This window comes from Struthio camelus, chromosome 19 (genome assembly GCF_040807025.1).
Source record: "Struthio camelus isolate bStrCam1 chromosome 19, bStrCam1.hap1, whole genome shotgun sequence".
Classification (NCBI taxonomy): Eukaryota; Metazoa; Chordata; class Aves; order Struthioniformes; family Struthionidae; genus Struthio; species Struthio camelus.
Window position 1 is genome coordinate 185,359 of NC_090960.1, and position 13,786 is coordinate 199,144.

The window sequence follows — 13,786 nt, forward strand, 5'->3', positions numbered from 1 at the left end:
GGAGGTGGCTGTTCTGCTACTCCTTCTCTTCCTGTTTAAAATGGTGCACATTCAAGCACCTGGCACAGAACTCTTGGCACAGAAGCAGAAATGGTGTGAGATCTGTAGAGAAATACATTCAGGGACAAAGAAGAAAGTGATGCTTTTCAGCAGTGATTTCTGAACTCTACTTGACCAGGCTATCTTGAGGAGAACTTTGAAACCAACTTGCACCATTCTACCTTTGATGAAGAGAGACCACAAAAATAACCTGGAGTTCTTTCTAACACAGACTGGAAAGATTCATTTGACTGGGTAAGGAGATTAAGGGAGAAGGGTGAGTGGGTTATCAGTTGGGAGAGAATTCGGGTCTCTTTCCTGGCCTGCTTATCCTCACAAGGATTGAGATACTGCTTTAACAAACATGGAAAAGGATGGGATTTACCTCTTTGCTTTGCATAGTTACACCACTTAGGAAAATTTGCCTTGAGTTAGAAACTGCTTGGGCTGGGAAGGTGCCCTTCAAAGGGAAGGAGTCCCATTCCAGAGGCCTAGGAACCTGGACTAGCTCATGAAAATGAACTGTGAATCTCGTGGATTGTTAGAATTACAAATTTGGCTGCAGTGTTCCTGGGCTCCATGTCTGAGACTTTTCTAGGAGTCCCGCGAACTATTACTGTCTGACTTCTTAAGTACTACGGTCAACCTTTTTTTTTTCTTTTTCTTTTTTTTATTTTTTTCCTCTCCCCTCTCCCTCCCTCCCTCCCCCCAATCTTGATCCTTTTTTGTCTTCCTAGGATAAATGTTCTTGGAAATAACTTGTTCCCACTTGTGGAATACCCTGTCCCAGTGGGAACCCCCCTTATTTCTCCATGTATCAAATGGGACCACAGCCAGGACTGGGATGTTCCAAAAGCTGAAGACTTTCCAGCAGGTTCCAAAGGCTCTGCATCAGCTTCAGTCTACAATATTGGTGTGTGTGCCTGTCCCTTTCCCCCTCCCCCCTTACCTTTACGTTTTTTGTAACACTAGGGAAAAAGAAACTCAAAGCGGCATCCTTAAAGCAGTCTCCTGAAGCTTGAGACGTTTTCTCTAGAAGCCTGGGTCTGCTGTCGAAGTGGGATGAAGGAATATGAACTGAGCAGATAATTGTCTCGCCTCAGACTGACAGCAGTTTTAGGAGCTGCTTGTTGTCAGGCAGGATGGTTGGGGAAACCACTAGAACCCCTTTCAGACATTAAAGGGGAAAAGACCTCTTTATTAGGAAGTTTTTATTATTCTGCTCTTTATTCTTTGGCAGATGTGAGTCCTGACTCTCCTGACCACTACTTGGTTGGCCATTGCATTGATGGCAGAGTCCTGTACCCAGCAACTGGGTATCTAGTGCTGGCCTGGCGAACTCTGGCAAGGTCTCTTGGTATGGGCATGGAGCAAACAGCTGTTATGTTTGAAGAAGTCACAATTCATCAGGCAACTATCCTTACCAAAAAGGGTGAGTGAGTTTTGAAGTCATATCAGGACCCCTATCTGATGAAGGGAGTGGGAGGAAAGAAAAACACAGGGACCAAGTGAGAAAGAACATAAGGGAAAGAATATAAGGAAGAGCATAACATAACTGAATGAAGAGGTAAATTCATATGGTCAAGTAGCATGTATTATGGTCATCTCTATTCCATGTTGTGCAGTGTAAGTCTGGAGATGATGTGAGAGAAACTGGAGGCAGTGAATGGCCTCTCTTCTTCAATCTTTCTTGCAGGATCAACACAGCTGGAAGTGAGGCTCATGCCTGCTTCCCACTGCTTTGAAGTATCAGGGAATGGGAATCTGGCTGTGAGTGGTGAGTAAAGTATCTGTGCATGCCCTGGCCTATCCAAATTCATTATGTATGGACACTGACAATTATTATTCTTTCCACTGTGTCCATCAGGGAAGATTTCCCTCCTAGAGAACACTGCTCAGAATAACTTTCATAACCAGTCTGTTGACCTTCAGACTCAAGTAGATATGAGCTCGAAGTCTGGCCTCTCCAAAGAAGACATTTACCAAGAGTTGCATCTGCGTGGATATAATTATGGACCAACTTTCCAGGGCCTTCTGGAATGTAACAATGAAGGTGAATTTACTTCCTATACAAGAATGATGAACATAGTTGTCATCCTGATGATTATTTGATCTTTTAATTGAATTTGTATTAATGGCCGAGCTGTCTGTGCTTCATGGGATGGTTGTCCTTTTGGTAGGATAATGGAGAACGGCTAAGTGTTTTGATAGTGCAGTGGAAAAGCTGTTATCTCCCATATAGAGTTGGCTATTGGATTTTACAGGGCAAGCTGGGTGCCACAGACTTTGCAGTTGAAGAACAGTGACTCCTTACATCTGCTGACTGGCAAAATCCCAATGAGAATTCTCCTGCCTTTTGCTTTTCAGCAAACACAGGGAAGGTTCTGTGGAATGGGAACTGGGTGACCTTCCTGGACACTCTGCTGCACATGATAATTTTAGCTGAGACTGGGCGCAGTCTGCGCTTACCTACCCGAATTCGGTCAGTTTGCATTGACCCAGTACTGCATCAAGAGCAGGTGCGCCAATACCAGGATGACATAAAAGGTAATGTCTTTCACACTTGGGCTTCTAACAGTTTCTCTGAGTGCTGTGTGCATGAATGTTTGACTTTACTAAAAAGTAGGGTGGTCTTTGGGGACCCTCTTAGTCTCCAAGCTATTCTGCAGCTCCCTCTGTAACATGGGTGGACAAAGCGCTATTTAGCTGCTAACCTTGAATTACAGTATGCCAAGGGTTTGACACAAACTTCTGTTTCTTGTCTTGCAGCTTTTGATGTCGTTGTTGACCACTGCCTTGATAGCCTCAAAGCAGGAGGTGTTCAGATCAATGGTCTCCATGCTTCTGTGGCACCACGACGACAGCAGGAACGAGTGCCTCCCACCCTGGAAAAATTCTGCTTTTTGCCCTATTCTGAGAGCAACTGTTTGTCTTCTAGCACCCAGCTTCATGCCCATCTGGAGCACTGCAAAGGTAGAGTGGGGTTGGCTTTTGTTTTTGCACTGGTAGAATCTTCCAGCCTGTCAGAAACGTCTGAGAGAAACAGTTCCGGCTAGCTCAGTCCTTACTGTATTCAAGAAATAAAGTGCTGATATCTGTACAAGACCTTAGCTGGAGTCCTTTGTCTGTAGAGCCTGCTAGAAGCTAAAAACTAGGTCTGCCTGAGGTACTTCTAGAATGTGGGTCGGAGTAAAGCTGGGAGGCAGCTGGGGAGCACATCTGCCCTTCCTATAACAGTGAGTGTTTCAGATGGCATAGCTGTTCCTGCAAGCAGAGAGGCACAAATCCGACTTATTCAAGAAGAAATCCAGCCCAGTTACTTCAAACTGGATAGGAAAGCCTACTTTGCCCCCAAGTCTATGACTTGTTTTCTTTCTCCCTGTGAACTGCCAAGATGGGTCAGTTCAAAGAATTGCAGAATGTTTGAGGTTGGAAGGCACCTCTGGAGATCATCTGGTCCAACCCCCCCACCTGCTCAAGCAGGGTGAGCTAGAGCCGGCTGCCCAAGACCATGTCCCATCAGGTTTTGAATATCTCCGAGGAAGGAGACCCTACAACCTCTCTTGGCTACCTGATTGCTCGTATGTTCTTTGTCATTTGGTTATGGGTATAAGAGCATATCCAGGAAGGGAAATCAGTTTAGTGAGACACAGGAGGCCTCTGTTTGCCGCAAGAACAGAATAGGAACAGTTTAGTCTATTGCAAAACCAGTAACCTGCTACAGGGCTCTTTGGATGGGGAGGCATTCACTATGCACAGCTCATTTCTCTTAAGTGTCTTTTCATCAGTGGGAAATAAAACGCTATTTTTTAAAAAGTTCTTTGACTTTAGCAATGAGTTTTGGCACGTCTGGAGACGGCATTTTTGGCTTTCTAGGCTGGTAGAGTGACTTCACACTCATCTTTCAGTTTGGTAATAGTTTTGTGTTTGCTTTTTTTGTTTGTTTGTTTGTTTGTTTTTTCCCCTCCCCTGCAATGTCTGGATACTGTCTCTCAAGTTTTTACGTATGTTTTAGTGGGGTTTTATTTTTCTCAATTCTGTTGCTGATGTCAGCTGAGACAGGCTATTTTCCACTTAGCTATGAAGCAGAAGCATTGTAGTTGTAGTAATACAGAAAAACTATGCTTTCCCTTCCCCCCCCTCCACCCTCACCCTAGCCTCCCTGAAGCTCTCATCAGCCAGAGGTTTTCTGTTAGTTGCCCTCTTTCCATCAGAGCCTTGCTATGGGATAGGTTTGGTATGTTAGGTTGTCTTGCTACACAGTCTATTCTTCAAGCCTGCTTCTTTTGGGGCTGCAACTGCTGCAGAAAACATCATGAGAATGTACAGAAGCATGTACTTTATCTTTGTGGCTAGGCTAACGTTATAGGATGCCACAATTTGTGGTGCTGGTCAGCTGATACAGCAAGTGGAAAAACTTGAGGGAGGGGATATTTTCTTCCTCTTCCCTTTCTAAAAGGAAAAGGCACAGCATTTGAAAATCTGACTCTTCCTTTCTCTTCTTCTATTCTGTAGATCTGATCCGGAACTTACAGATGAAGGTGGCCGTACATGGGGTCAAATTAGCTATCCCCGGACTAGAAACTGTAGGGGCTGCTGCAGAGTCCTCACCCATACAGAAGGGCCTTCAGCATATTCTTGCTGAAATCTGCCATCTGGAACTGAATGGAAACCTCCATTCTGAGCTGGAACAGATCGTGACTCAAGAGAAGATGCACCTCCAGGATGACCCTCTTCTTAATGGCTTGCTGGATTCTTCAGAGCTGAAGGCTTGCCTGGATGTGGCACTGGAGAACATGAACAGTCACAGGATGAAGATAGTGGAGGTTAGCTGGAAGCCCAGGATGGGGCCATAGATAGTGTTTCCAGGCCTTCCAGTAACCTAATCACATTCTTCTATTGTTCTGGTTATAATTCTGGATATTATTCGTGTTTCAGCTTGGTTTTTCTTCCCCCTCTCTGCTTCTTTTCTCACAGGCTCTTGCAGGAAGTGGACATCTCTTCTCTCGTGTTACAAATATTCTGAACACTCAGCCCCTGCTGCAGGTGGACTACATTGCCACTGACCGTAACCTGGAAACTATTTCAGCTAATGAAATGCAGCTACAAGATGCTGGAGTTTCCATTAGCCAGTGGGATCCAGCTAGCCTTCCCTCTGGAAATCTGACTAATGCTGACCTGTTGGTATACAACTGTTCAACAAATGTTCTGGGGAACACCACTGAAATTCTCTCTAATTTGGCAGCTGCAGTGAAAGAAGGAGGATTTGTTTTGCTACACACCCTCCTTAAAGGAGAAACTCTTGGAGAAATTGTCAGTTTCCTTACAAGTCCAGACCTACAGCAGAGACACAGCTTCCTGGCTCAGGTAACCATTCTGGAAGGACAGATTCTTTCTCAGCAGTTAGTCTGGAGTTAGTATGTTGCTCACAGACTCTTCTGTGATGAATGTCAATGTTGCTTTCCATTGAGTCCCCCTGCAGGAATGTGAAAGAAACATTACTTTTTCAGAAAAGAATTGGGAATTTCTGCTTATTAGGTTGGGAGAACAAATTACATGAGTTCAGACAGGAGTGCCTCTCCTAATGCATTGAAAATGATTCACTGTCACTTATGTCCATATGATCCATATGAAAACTTTAACTGGGACAACTCATAGCTAAAATAATGTGCTGCGTTATTTGAGGGGGTGCAGTTTTTTACTGTAGGATCCTAAAATGCTTCAGTGTCAGAATCTCTTCCTTTTGATATTGATACTGGGGGTAAAACTTTATAAACCAGTTAAGCTCTTTAACATTGAACTGCTCCCACAAAAGAATGCTTTTCTTCTGTACTTTTCTCCTTTCCTCCCTACTTCATTTGATCCCACAATGAGGTATGGCAAACTTAATCCTCAAAAATGGGAGGGAGGTGGTTTTGCTTCTTTTTGTTTGTTTATTTTAAAGTCTGTCTTATTTTATAGTCTATCTTATAAACCAATACATCATGCAGATGAGGCAATGCCAGTGCTGGCACAACAGGAGGAGTAGGAGCGAGTGGCCAGGGAAAGGGCGAGAACTGGCACATTGCCTTCTTTTGGCAGCTAGCTGTTAAGCTGAGCAGTAACACAAAACTGCCCCTCAACAGAACATATACAGTCTTCTTGAGTTGAGTGGCTATAGGCACTAAACTATTGTTTTAGAACAAGAAGAGAGTAGCACTTCTGATAGTTTAACTTTTTTTTTTTTCCCCTGTTTCTGGTGTGTGGTAGTTGGATTAGGAATTGTGCACAAAAATGGATTCAGACATTCACTCTCTGGAAAGAGTTTTCAGGAGAAGGAAGAGTTTTAACAAGAGTCTTTAAACAAAGAGTTTTATTTGAGAAGGAAGGGTGAGTTCTTTGGCTTTGCCCCTTACTCAGTGAAGAAGAATTCAAAAAAAAAAAAAATTGAGATGCTACTGAAACTGGGGCTGTCTTAAAACCTAGATCTCTCATAAAAGTCAATATCTTGATATTAGCAAATCCCTTGGATAAGATGTGCATGTTGAGTGTACCTTCTCTAAAGAAGATGGTACTATGCAGAAGAGAGTGGATAGGACTTAGTCTAATTCTTACCTTCCTTAGTCCTTGATATAAGGCATCACATAATCAAAACTACCCACTGTTTTGTGCCTGATGTAGGAAAAGCAAATGCAGACTTTTCTAAGAGCCTGCGACTGTCTTTGTTTTGCTCGGAGAGTAGAGCCTCAATGTCTCCGGATGTGTGCATTTTCATTGTCTTGTTTTAGGAAATGTTATTTCTATGGAACTTAAGTACAGGTGCTTCTTCCCTACTAGCTTTGTTCAAATGGAAGTGGGTTTTCTTGTTTCCTCTGTCCTACTTTACTTTTCTATTACAAAGAGAGATTATGTGACGTAGACTAGTAACATCTAAACTCAGCATTTCCACTTTAATTATGCGTGTTGGGATTTGTGCTCCCCCTCTCCCCCCTGCTCCCCCCCTCCCCCCCACCCTCCATCTCTGGAAGTGTGGCTTACTCAAAGTGCTAGAACTAAATTTTTAGGCAGTCAAATCCTTGGCAGGATTTGCTAGCATGGTCATTGCTCTGTCTCTTCCATATCTGATACTATGGAAAGACCAGTTTTCTAACCAAGGCTTCCAGATTTGTCAGAGATATTTGTACTACTGCATTTTGAGGCTCTTTTGGGGAAGAAGGAATAGTCTAGGCATGGATAAAATGCTATTACATTAATCAGGTATGTCTTTATATTGAGATAAAACTGATGCCACGATTTCACACAAAAGCCAGAGGTGGATAGTGCCCGTTCTTCCTGGTGAAGATGTCATCTTTGGGGAGATGCAGCACAAAGTATAAGCATGGCTTGTGGTTATAATTGATTTTGACTTTGCTATTAATTGTTGTTATACCTGATTTAACAGGCACAATGGGAAGACTTATTCAACAAGATCTCACTGAATCTAGTTGCGGTGAAGAGATCTTTCTTTGGCTCAGTTATTTTCCTGTGTCGCCGACAAGCCCCTGCTAAAACACCCGTTTTTCTACCAGTAGATGAGACCCATTATAAGTGGGTTGAATCCTTAAAGGTGAGAATTCCTGTGTTCTGGATATTTGAATTTCCAAATCGTTACACTTTAAGTGAGATATATTTAGCAGCATTATAAGAAGCGGGTGTGTGTAGGTAGGTGTGTTTAGTTGTTTTTTTGAATTGAAGTTATTCACCTCTGTCTTAAGGTTGCAAGGGCTATTTCCATTCTGTGATTCCTAGTAAGACGGTCTGGGGTTTGTCCTGTAGGAGATCTTGTCCGACTCCTCAGAGCAGCCTGTGTGGCTGACTGCCACCAGTTGTGGGAATTCAGGAATCCTAGGAATGGTGAACTGCCTCCGCCTTGAAGCAGAAGGCCACAGAATCAGGTACAAAAGCATGCCCTGAGTCACGCGGGAGACGAAATGTTTTTCTGTTAGCTTCTTTTCTGGCCTGTAGCCAAACAAACAAAATGACAACTTTTGGCTTCTAGGTGTGTGTTTGTTTCCAACTTGAACCCTTCGTCAGCTGCCCCACCCACTAGTCTTTCTTCCTTGGAGATGCAGAAGATTGTTCAGAGAGACCTGGTGATGAATGTGTATCGTGATGGAAAGTGGGGTTCCTTCAGGCATCTCCCGTTGCAGCACGGTAACTCACTTGAGGATTGTTTGCAAGATCTAAGAGAATGGAATTTGCGTAGAACAGGAGTAGCTATTGTTCCCATAGCTATTATGGTGTTGTTTTATGTTGTTGTTAGGTTGAGGTTTGGAAGGGGACAGTGTTTAGTTTGTTTTTTAATGGATACTTTGGAATTGTTCTTTGTCCTAGCTCAGGACTGTTGTAGCATGCTCCGGTGCTGGGAGGAAGGATGAGCCCTTGAGTGTACAGGTAGACTGCAGGGCAAGAATGAACTTTGTGGAGAGCAAAGGGAGGAGGCAGCAACTACACAAGGAGTTTACTCATTCTGGAAAGCGTGTACCTGTGTTAATATGCGTAAGGTTCTTATTGTTTCTTTTTCTGCAGCTCAACCTCGGGAACTGACAGAATATGCCTATGTAAATGTATTGACTCGTGGAGATCTCTCATCCCTTTGCTGGATTGTCTCCCCACTTCGCCACTTTCACACAACTAATCCTGATGTTCAGCTCTGCAAAGTCTATTATGCATCTCTCAATTTCCGGGACATTATGGTGGCCACAGGAAAACTTTCTCCAGATGCCATCCCTGGTGAGTTAAAATTGCACTAGAGGAAAATTTATTCATGTATTGCTATGCTAGAATTTATTCACGTAATCACCTGTATGTTAGTTATGCACTGGCTTGGGTATGTATCACTCTTTCCTTGGCAAGAAAACGTACTTTTGAAAAGGAAGTATAGCCCTACTGTAGAACTGTGCACCAAAAACTGGGAAGTTCTGCTTCAAGTTACTGCCCCATTTGACCTTTTTCATATGGCAGAAGTACTAAAACCTGCTGTGAGGAAATATTAATCCTACTGCATAGATAGCAAGGCTGAGGTGAAACAACTTGCTGGAGATTCCAGAGATAGACAGGGAATGTGCCAAGGTGAGAATGTTGGAGGTGGTTTTTTTTTGGTTTTTGTTTGTTGTGGTTTTTTTTTTGTGCTACCATACTACTGAATGTACTTTGCTTTTAAGGGGGAAAAATGCAAGATTAAATAATTTCCTATCTGTAAAATGGAGGTGGTGATAATATCTTGATTCATAGGGAGCTGAAGATTAATGCAATGTGTATGAACTGGGTTTAAAGCTATTTTTTGGTTTTTAAAGTGTCTGGATACTCTGTTTTATGGGTGACCTGACTGGGCGTGGGTTTCCCCCGTGACTGAGATTAGTCTTTGCCTAGCATAGCTTCAGTGTGAAGCCTTCATTTCTGTAAACACTCGTTCTCTCTGTGATCGTCCTTTCTCATTTACATAATTCTTTTCTCAAAGAAGAGCAAAATTGAGAACCTTTGAAACAAGATGCTTCAATTAAATTTCTCAGATGAAAGCTAAAAACTAAAGCAATATCATCAAGGATAGAAAGTAAAATCTTATGAGACTGAGTCTTTCTCTGCTGTTCTTCTTCCTAAGAATAAGAAATTAACTGTTGTGGCTTATGAACTTTGTAAGTAGTAGGCAAATCCCATGTTTTTTCCTTTCTCTAGGGCTCCAACTTTCAGAGCCTTCTGTTGTAGTAAATTCTTGGCCAAAGAGTTTTGAAGTTCACTTTGTAAAAATATTTACCTTCTCTTAGGTAACTGGGCTTTGCAGCAGTGCATGCTGGGCATGGAGTTCTCGGGACGGGACCTGGCTGGAAAAAGGGTGATGGGATTGCTGCCAGCAAAGGGATTGGCCACAGTGGTGGACTGTGACAAGAGGTTTATGTGGGAGGTGCCCCAAAACTGGTAGGTCAACTGTTGTTTTCTCTTTCGTATACGTACATAAAATTTGCCTTACTACTTGAGGCTGGTGACAACCCTGGTCTGAGTGGAGGGCTGCATACTGTGTACATTCCGTTGCAGGGAGTGACAACAGAGCTATAGTCTAGTGAGAATTCTTTCCTCACTCCCTCTGTTGTGCCTGTGGTAACACCATGCTTCCTCTGTTGGAAGCTACAGGAAAGCCTTCTGTAGGGGTCATCATGCCGACCTTTATGGTTTAGTAAAGACCTGACAGAAAGCAGCCTGCAGCAGAACTGTTAGCTAGTGCTTTGAGGGTGGCAGGAATAATTTGTCATCTGGCAAATCCCTTTAGAAGCTAGCCTTGCTTGTAGGGAAGGCTGCTCCACAAAATGTGGACAATGAAGCTGTAAGATTTGGCTTAGTCATCTGATTCCCTGTGGGATTTAAACGCTTTTCTGTATGGTGATTTGTATTGAACTCTCTCTTTCTTGGGCTGTTAGCTCCATGTGTTTGAGTACGAGCAGGGATTTTGGTATTTACTATGTTACTGATTAGATACTGAAATATTTCTGCAGAAGGATGAAACTTTTGGCCATGCTCAGCAGCTGTGGTAGTCCGCCTTATAATTCAAAATGTATGCCATGTATACTCTTTGGTCCATCTCAGCAGTTTCACCTTTCCAGTACTGAAAAGCAAACTTTATCAGGAGACTCTTCTCCCCTTTGTTTCTCTTAGGACTCTGGAAGAAGCAGCTTCAGTGCCTGTGGTTTATGCCACTGCTTATTATGCTTTGGTAGTTCGAGGTGGTATGAAGAAGGGTGAAAGTGTTCTCATTCACTCTGGTTCGGGAGGTGTGGGCCAAGCAGCTATTGCCATTGCCCTGAGCATGGGCTGCCGCGTGTTTGCTACTGTGGGTGAGTACCGAGGTCCCATTTTGTGGAAAATCTGCGTGTGTGTGTATGTATATGTGTATATACATACATACATACACACACACACACACACACACACACACACACACGTATATATATTCGTCACCAACATGATCTCTTATAACCTTGACCTAGTTGCTAGTTTGACAGCAACATGATATATGGCAAGTACAGCTGCTAACTACCTATTTAAAATTTCTGCAGCACCAACAAACATCTACCTTCTGTACATTATGTTATTCAAAAGTATGAGAGAAAAACAAGACTGCTTCTTGTTAAATGGAGTTATGTGATCAAAGAACATCTGTCTGTTGTAAGGCTTGATCTGTCTCTCTCATTGCTCTATCACATAAATAAGCAGTGACTGTTAGACCAGCCTTTGTCCTAAGGTTTGTTTGACACCTTAGGATAAAGATCTCGGTGCTTTGAAACAAGTGCTTGATGGCTTCTCAGACTCCACATCTTTCCCAAGACCTCAGAGATGAAAATGTGCTGTTTTCATCCAAAAAATGAACAAAAAAGTACTGACATCATTGAAGACTAAGCCTGTTTTCTACTTCCAGGCTCTACTGAGAAACGTGAATATCTCCAAGCAAGATTCCCGCAGCTGGATGCTAATAGCTTTGCTAGCTCCCGAAATACTACTTTTGAGCAACACATACTGCGAGTTACCAGTGGAAAAGGTAAGTCTAGGGAACGTTTTTCCTTCTTACTTTTGCCAGCTGTCACATTGCGCAGTTGCATTTTTTTCCAAAGACAAAATGGGTCACTAAACAACAGGGTTAGACTCTCAGCAGACTGAGTTCATTAAATAGCTGCTTCTCCTTTCATTGCAGGTGTCAACCTTGTACTGAATTCCTTGGCGGAAGAGAAGCTTCAAGCCAGTTTGCGTTGTCTTGCTCGACATGGGCGCTTTTTGGAAATAGGCAAATTTGATCTGTCTAACAACAGTCAACTTGGTAAGTCAGGGCATCAGGAAACATCTGTTGTTATGTTTAGGCAAGCTGGACAACATAATCTATTCACTGTCTTAATCTAGGCTAATATTCAAATGCAGAAAGCTTTTAGCTGGAATATTTGTTTTGCAATAGAAAATTTGCCTTGGCTTTAAAAGCCTTCACTGCAAAATTTATTTCACCTTTATCACTAACAATTTATCTAGTCTTTTCAACAAATACCTTCTTGGAGAAACATGGTATTCTGCGTTTTCTGGAAGAGCTTCATAAAACATGCAAAATAATTCAATTATCTTCTGTAAAGCCTTTCCTTAAAATCGGCATAGGACATAATGCCCACAAAGTGTTTGACTGGCTAGAAAGTAGTAAGAAGCAGCATTCATTTCACGTTATATGGTTTGCTCCTGTGTCTGTTAACTTGTAGATTTCTTGTAGAACTGTTTAGACTACTTACAAACTTTTCAGGAAGGAACAGGTTAATTTGTAATGGATTATTGAACTGTAAAACTAGCAAATGAAGTTCATAGCTGTATGAGGTAATCTTTACCCTCAGTTCTGGGTAAGCTTGATTTTTTTTATAAAGCAAGAATAATTGGAACTTTTCAGCTAATTACAAAGAACTTGATCCAAGGGAACCTCAATATGTAATTTTGCTGAGTTTCTGTGGCGTTTTAATGACAGAGGGGCAAGATTAATCTAACTTCTCCTGGATGGAGAGACAAAATTCAAATATTACAATGCAATAGGTTAATGAAAAGTGACAAGCGTGTTCTCCTGTTGTATTCTTATTCCAATTAAATTTCAGAAGATCCTAATGTCAAAGAAGAACCATCTGTGGAGATGGACGGGATGCACATGGAGTTCTAGCTTCTCTCTAACCTCTGGCTCAGCTGTCTCTACATGCAAAGTGTTCTTTTCTAATATCGGACTGACTGTTTTATAGCTTGTCCTGTTGAAGTTATGTCATATATACGAGACACTGACTTATCTGAGTGGAGTGTCTGTTAAATTGGTCTGTAGGCAAGAGAGCAGCCCAATTAATATAGCCTTTAGAGAATATGTACACATGTGCGAGTCTGGAAAACATAGAATTCTAGCAACTAATGACTGTTGTACCCCTCGCTTTTATGTTACTGACTACATAGAAATGTTTCTGAAGCAGAAGCAAGACAATTTTTGAAATGGCAGTGCATGAAGTTACAACTGAATTGCTTTTTCTAGGAATGGCTCTCTTCCTCAAGAATGTGGCATTTCATGGGATACTACTAGATGCAGTCTTTGAGGAGGGAAACCAAGAGTGGGAGGTAGTATCAGAGTTGTTGAAGAAAGGTATCAAAGACGGTGTGGTAAAACCCCTGAGGAGTACTGTCTTCAACAAAGAAGAAGTAGAAGCTGCCTTCAGGTTCATGGCACAAGGAAAACACATTGGTAAAGTTATGATCAAGGTAATGAGATAGTTGTAGATTTTGATTCTTTGCTTCATCTGTCATCCTGTGTAGATGAATTGGATTGAAATATCCAAAATAGCCAAGCTCAAGTTGCCTAACTAGGACAGCACATCTAGGGTTATGTCTCTTACTGCTGACTTTGTAACGTATGTAACGAATATCTGCAGCTCTGATCTAGAAGTTTGATCCCTATTGACTGGAGGAGTATAGCTCTGCGTGGAAGGACAGGAAATGCATTGTGCATCTAATTTTAACTCTTCATTGTTTTGTTGGAAGGTCCAAGAAGAAGAAAAGGAATATCCTTTAAGAAAGTCTGAACCAGTCAAATTTTCTGCCATTTGCCGAACTTCCTGTCCACCTACCAAGTCTTACATCATCACAGGGGGGCTAGGAGGATTTGGGCTTGAGTTGGCACAGTGGCTAATTGAGAGAGGAGCACAGAAGCTTATACTGACATCTCGTTCAGGCATACGAACTGGTA

General features: G+C 42.3%; 1 protein-coding gene across 1 annotated transcript in view; it reads left to right on the top strand.

Moving 5' to 3' along the window:
* Positions 1-13,786, top strand: part of FASN (fatty acid synthase) — a 46,434-nt gene that overhangs the window by 21,446 nt on the left and 11,202 nt on the right. Inside the window, exons 15-33 of the mRNA XM_068913209.1 lie at positions 179-294; positions 777-952; positions 1,280-1,471; positions 1,736-1,816; positions 1,907-2,092; positions 2,407-2,586; positions 2,809-3,012; positions 4,555-4,865; positions 5,017-5,406; positions 7,460-7,624; positions 7,834-7,952; positions 8,057-8,211; positions 8,587-8,790; positions 9,822-9,972; positions 10,705-10,883; positions 11,465-11,584; positions 11,738-11,860; positions 13,079-13,302; positions 13,582-13,783. Coding sequence (XP_068769310.1) covers positions 179-294; positions 777-952; positions 1,280-1,471; positions 1,736-1,816; positions 1,907-2,092; positions 2,407-2,586; positions 2,809-3,012; positions 4,555-4,865; positions 5,017-5,406; positions 7,460-7,624; positions 7,834-7,952; positions 8,057-8,211; positions 8,587-8,790; positions 9,822-9,972; positions 10,705-10,883; positions 11,465-11,584; positions 11,738-11,860; positions 13,079-13,302; positions 13,582-13,783 — 3,478 coding nt within the window. The remainder of the gene's footprint in view (positions 1-178; positions 295-776; positions 953-1,279; positions 1,472-1,735; positions 1,817-1,906; positions 2,093-2,406; positions 2,587-2,808; positions 3,013-4,554; positions 4,866-5,016; positions 5,407-7,459; positions 7,625-7,833; positions 7,953-8,056; positions 8,212-8,586; positions 8,791-9,821; positions 9,973-10,704; positions 10,884-11,464; positions 11,585-11,737; positions 11,861-13,078; positions 13,303-13,581; positions 13,784-13,786) is intronic.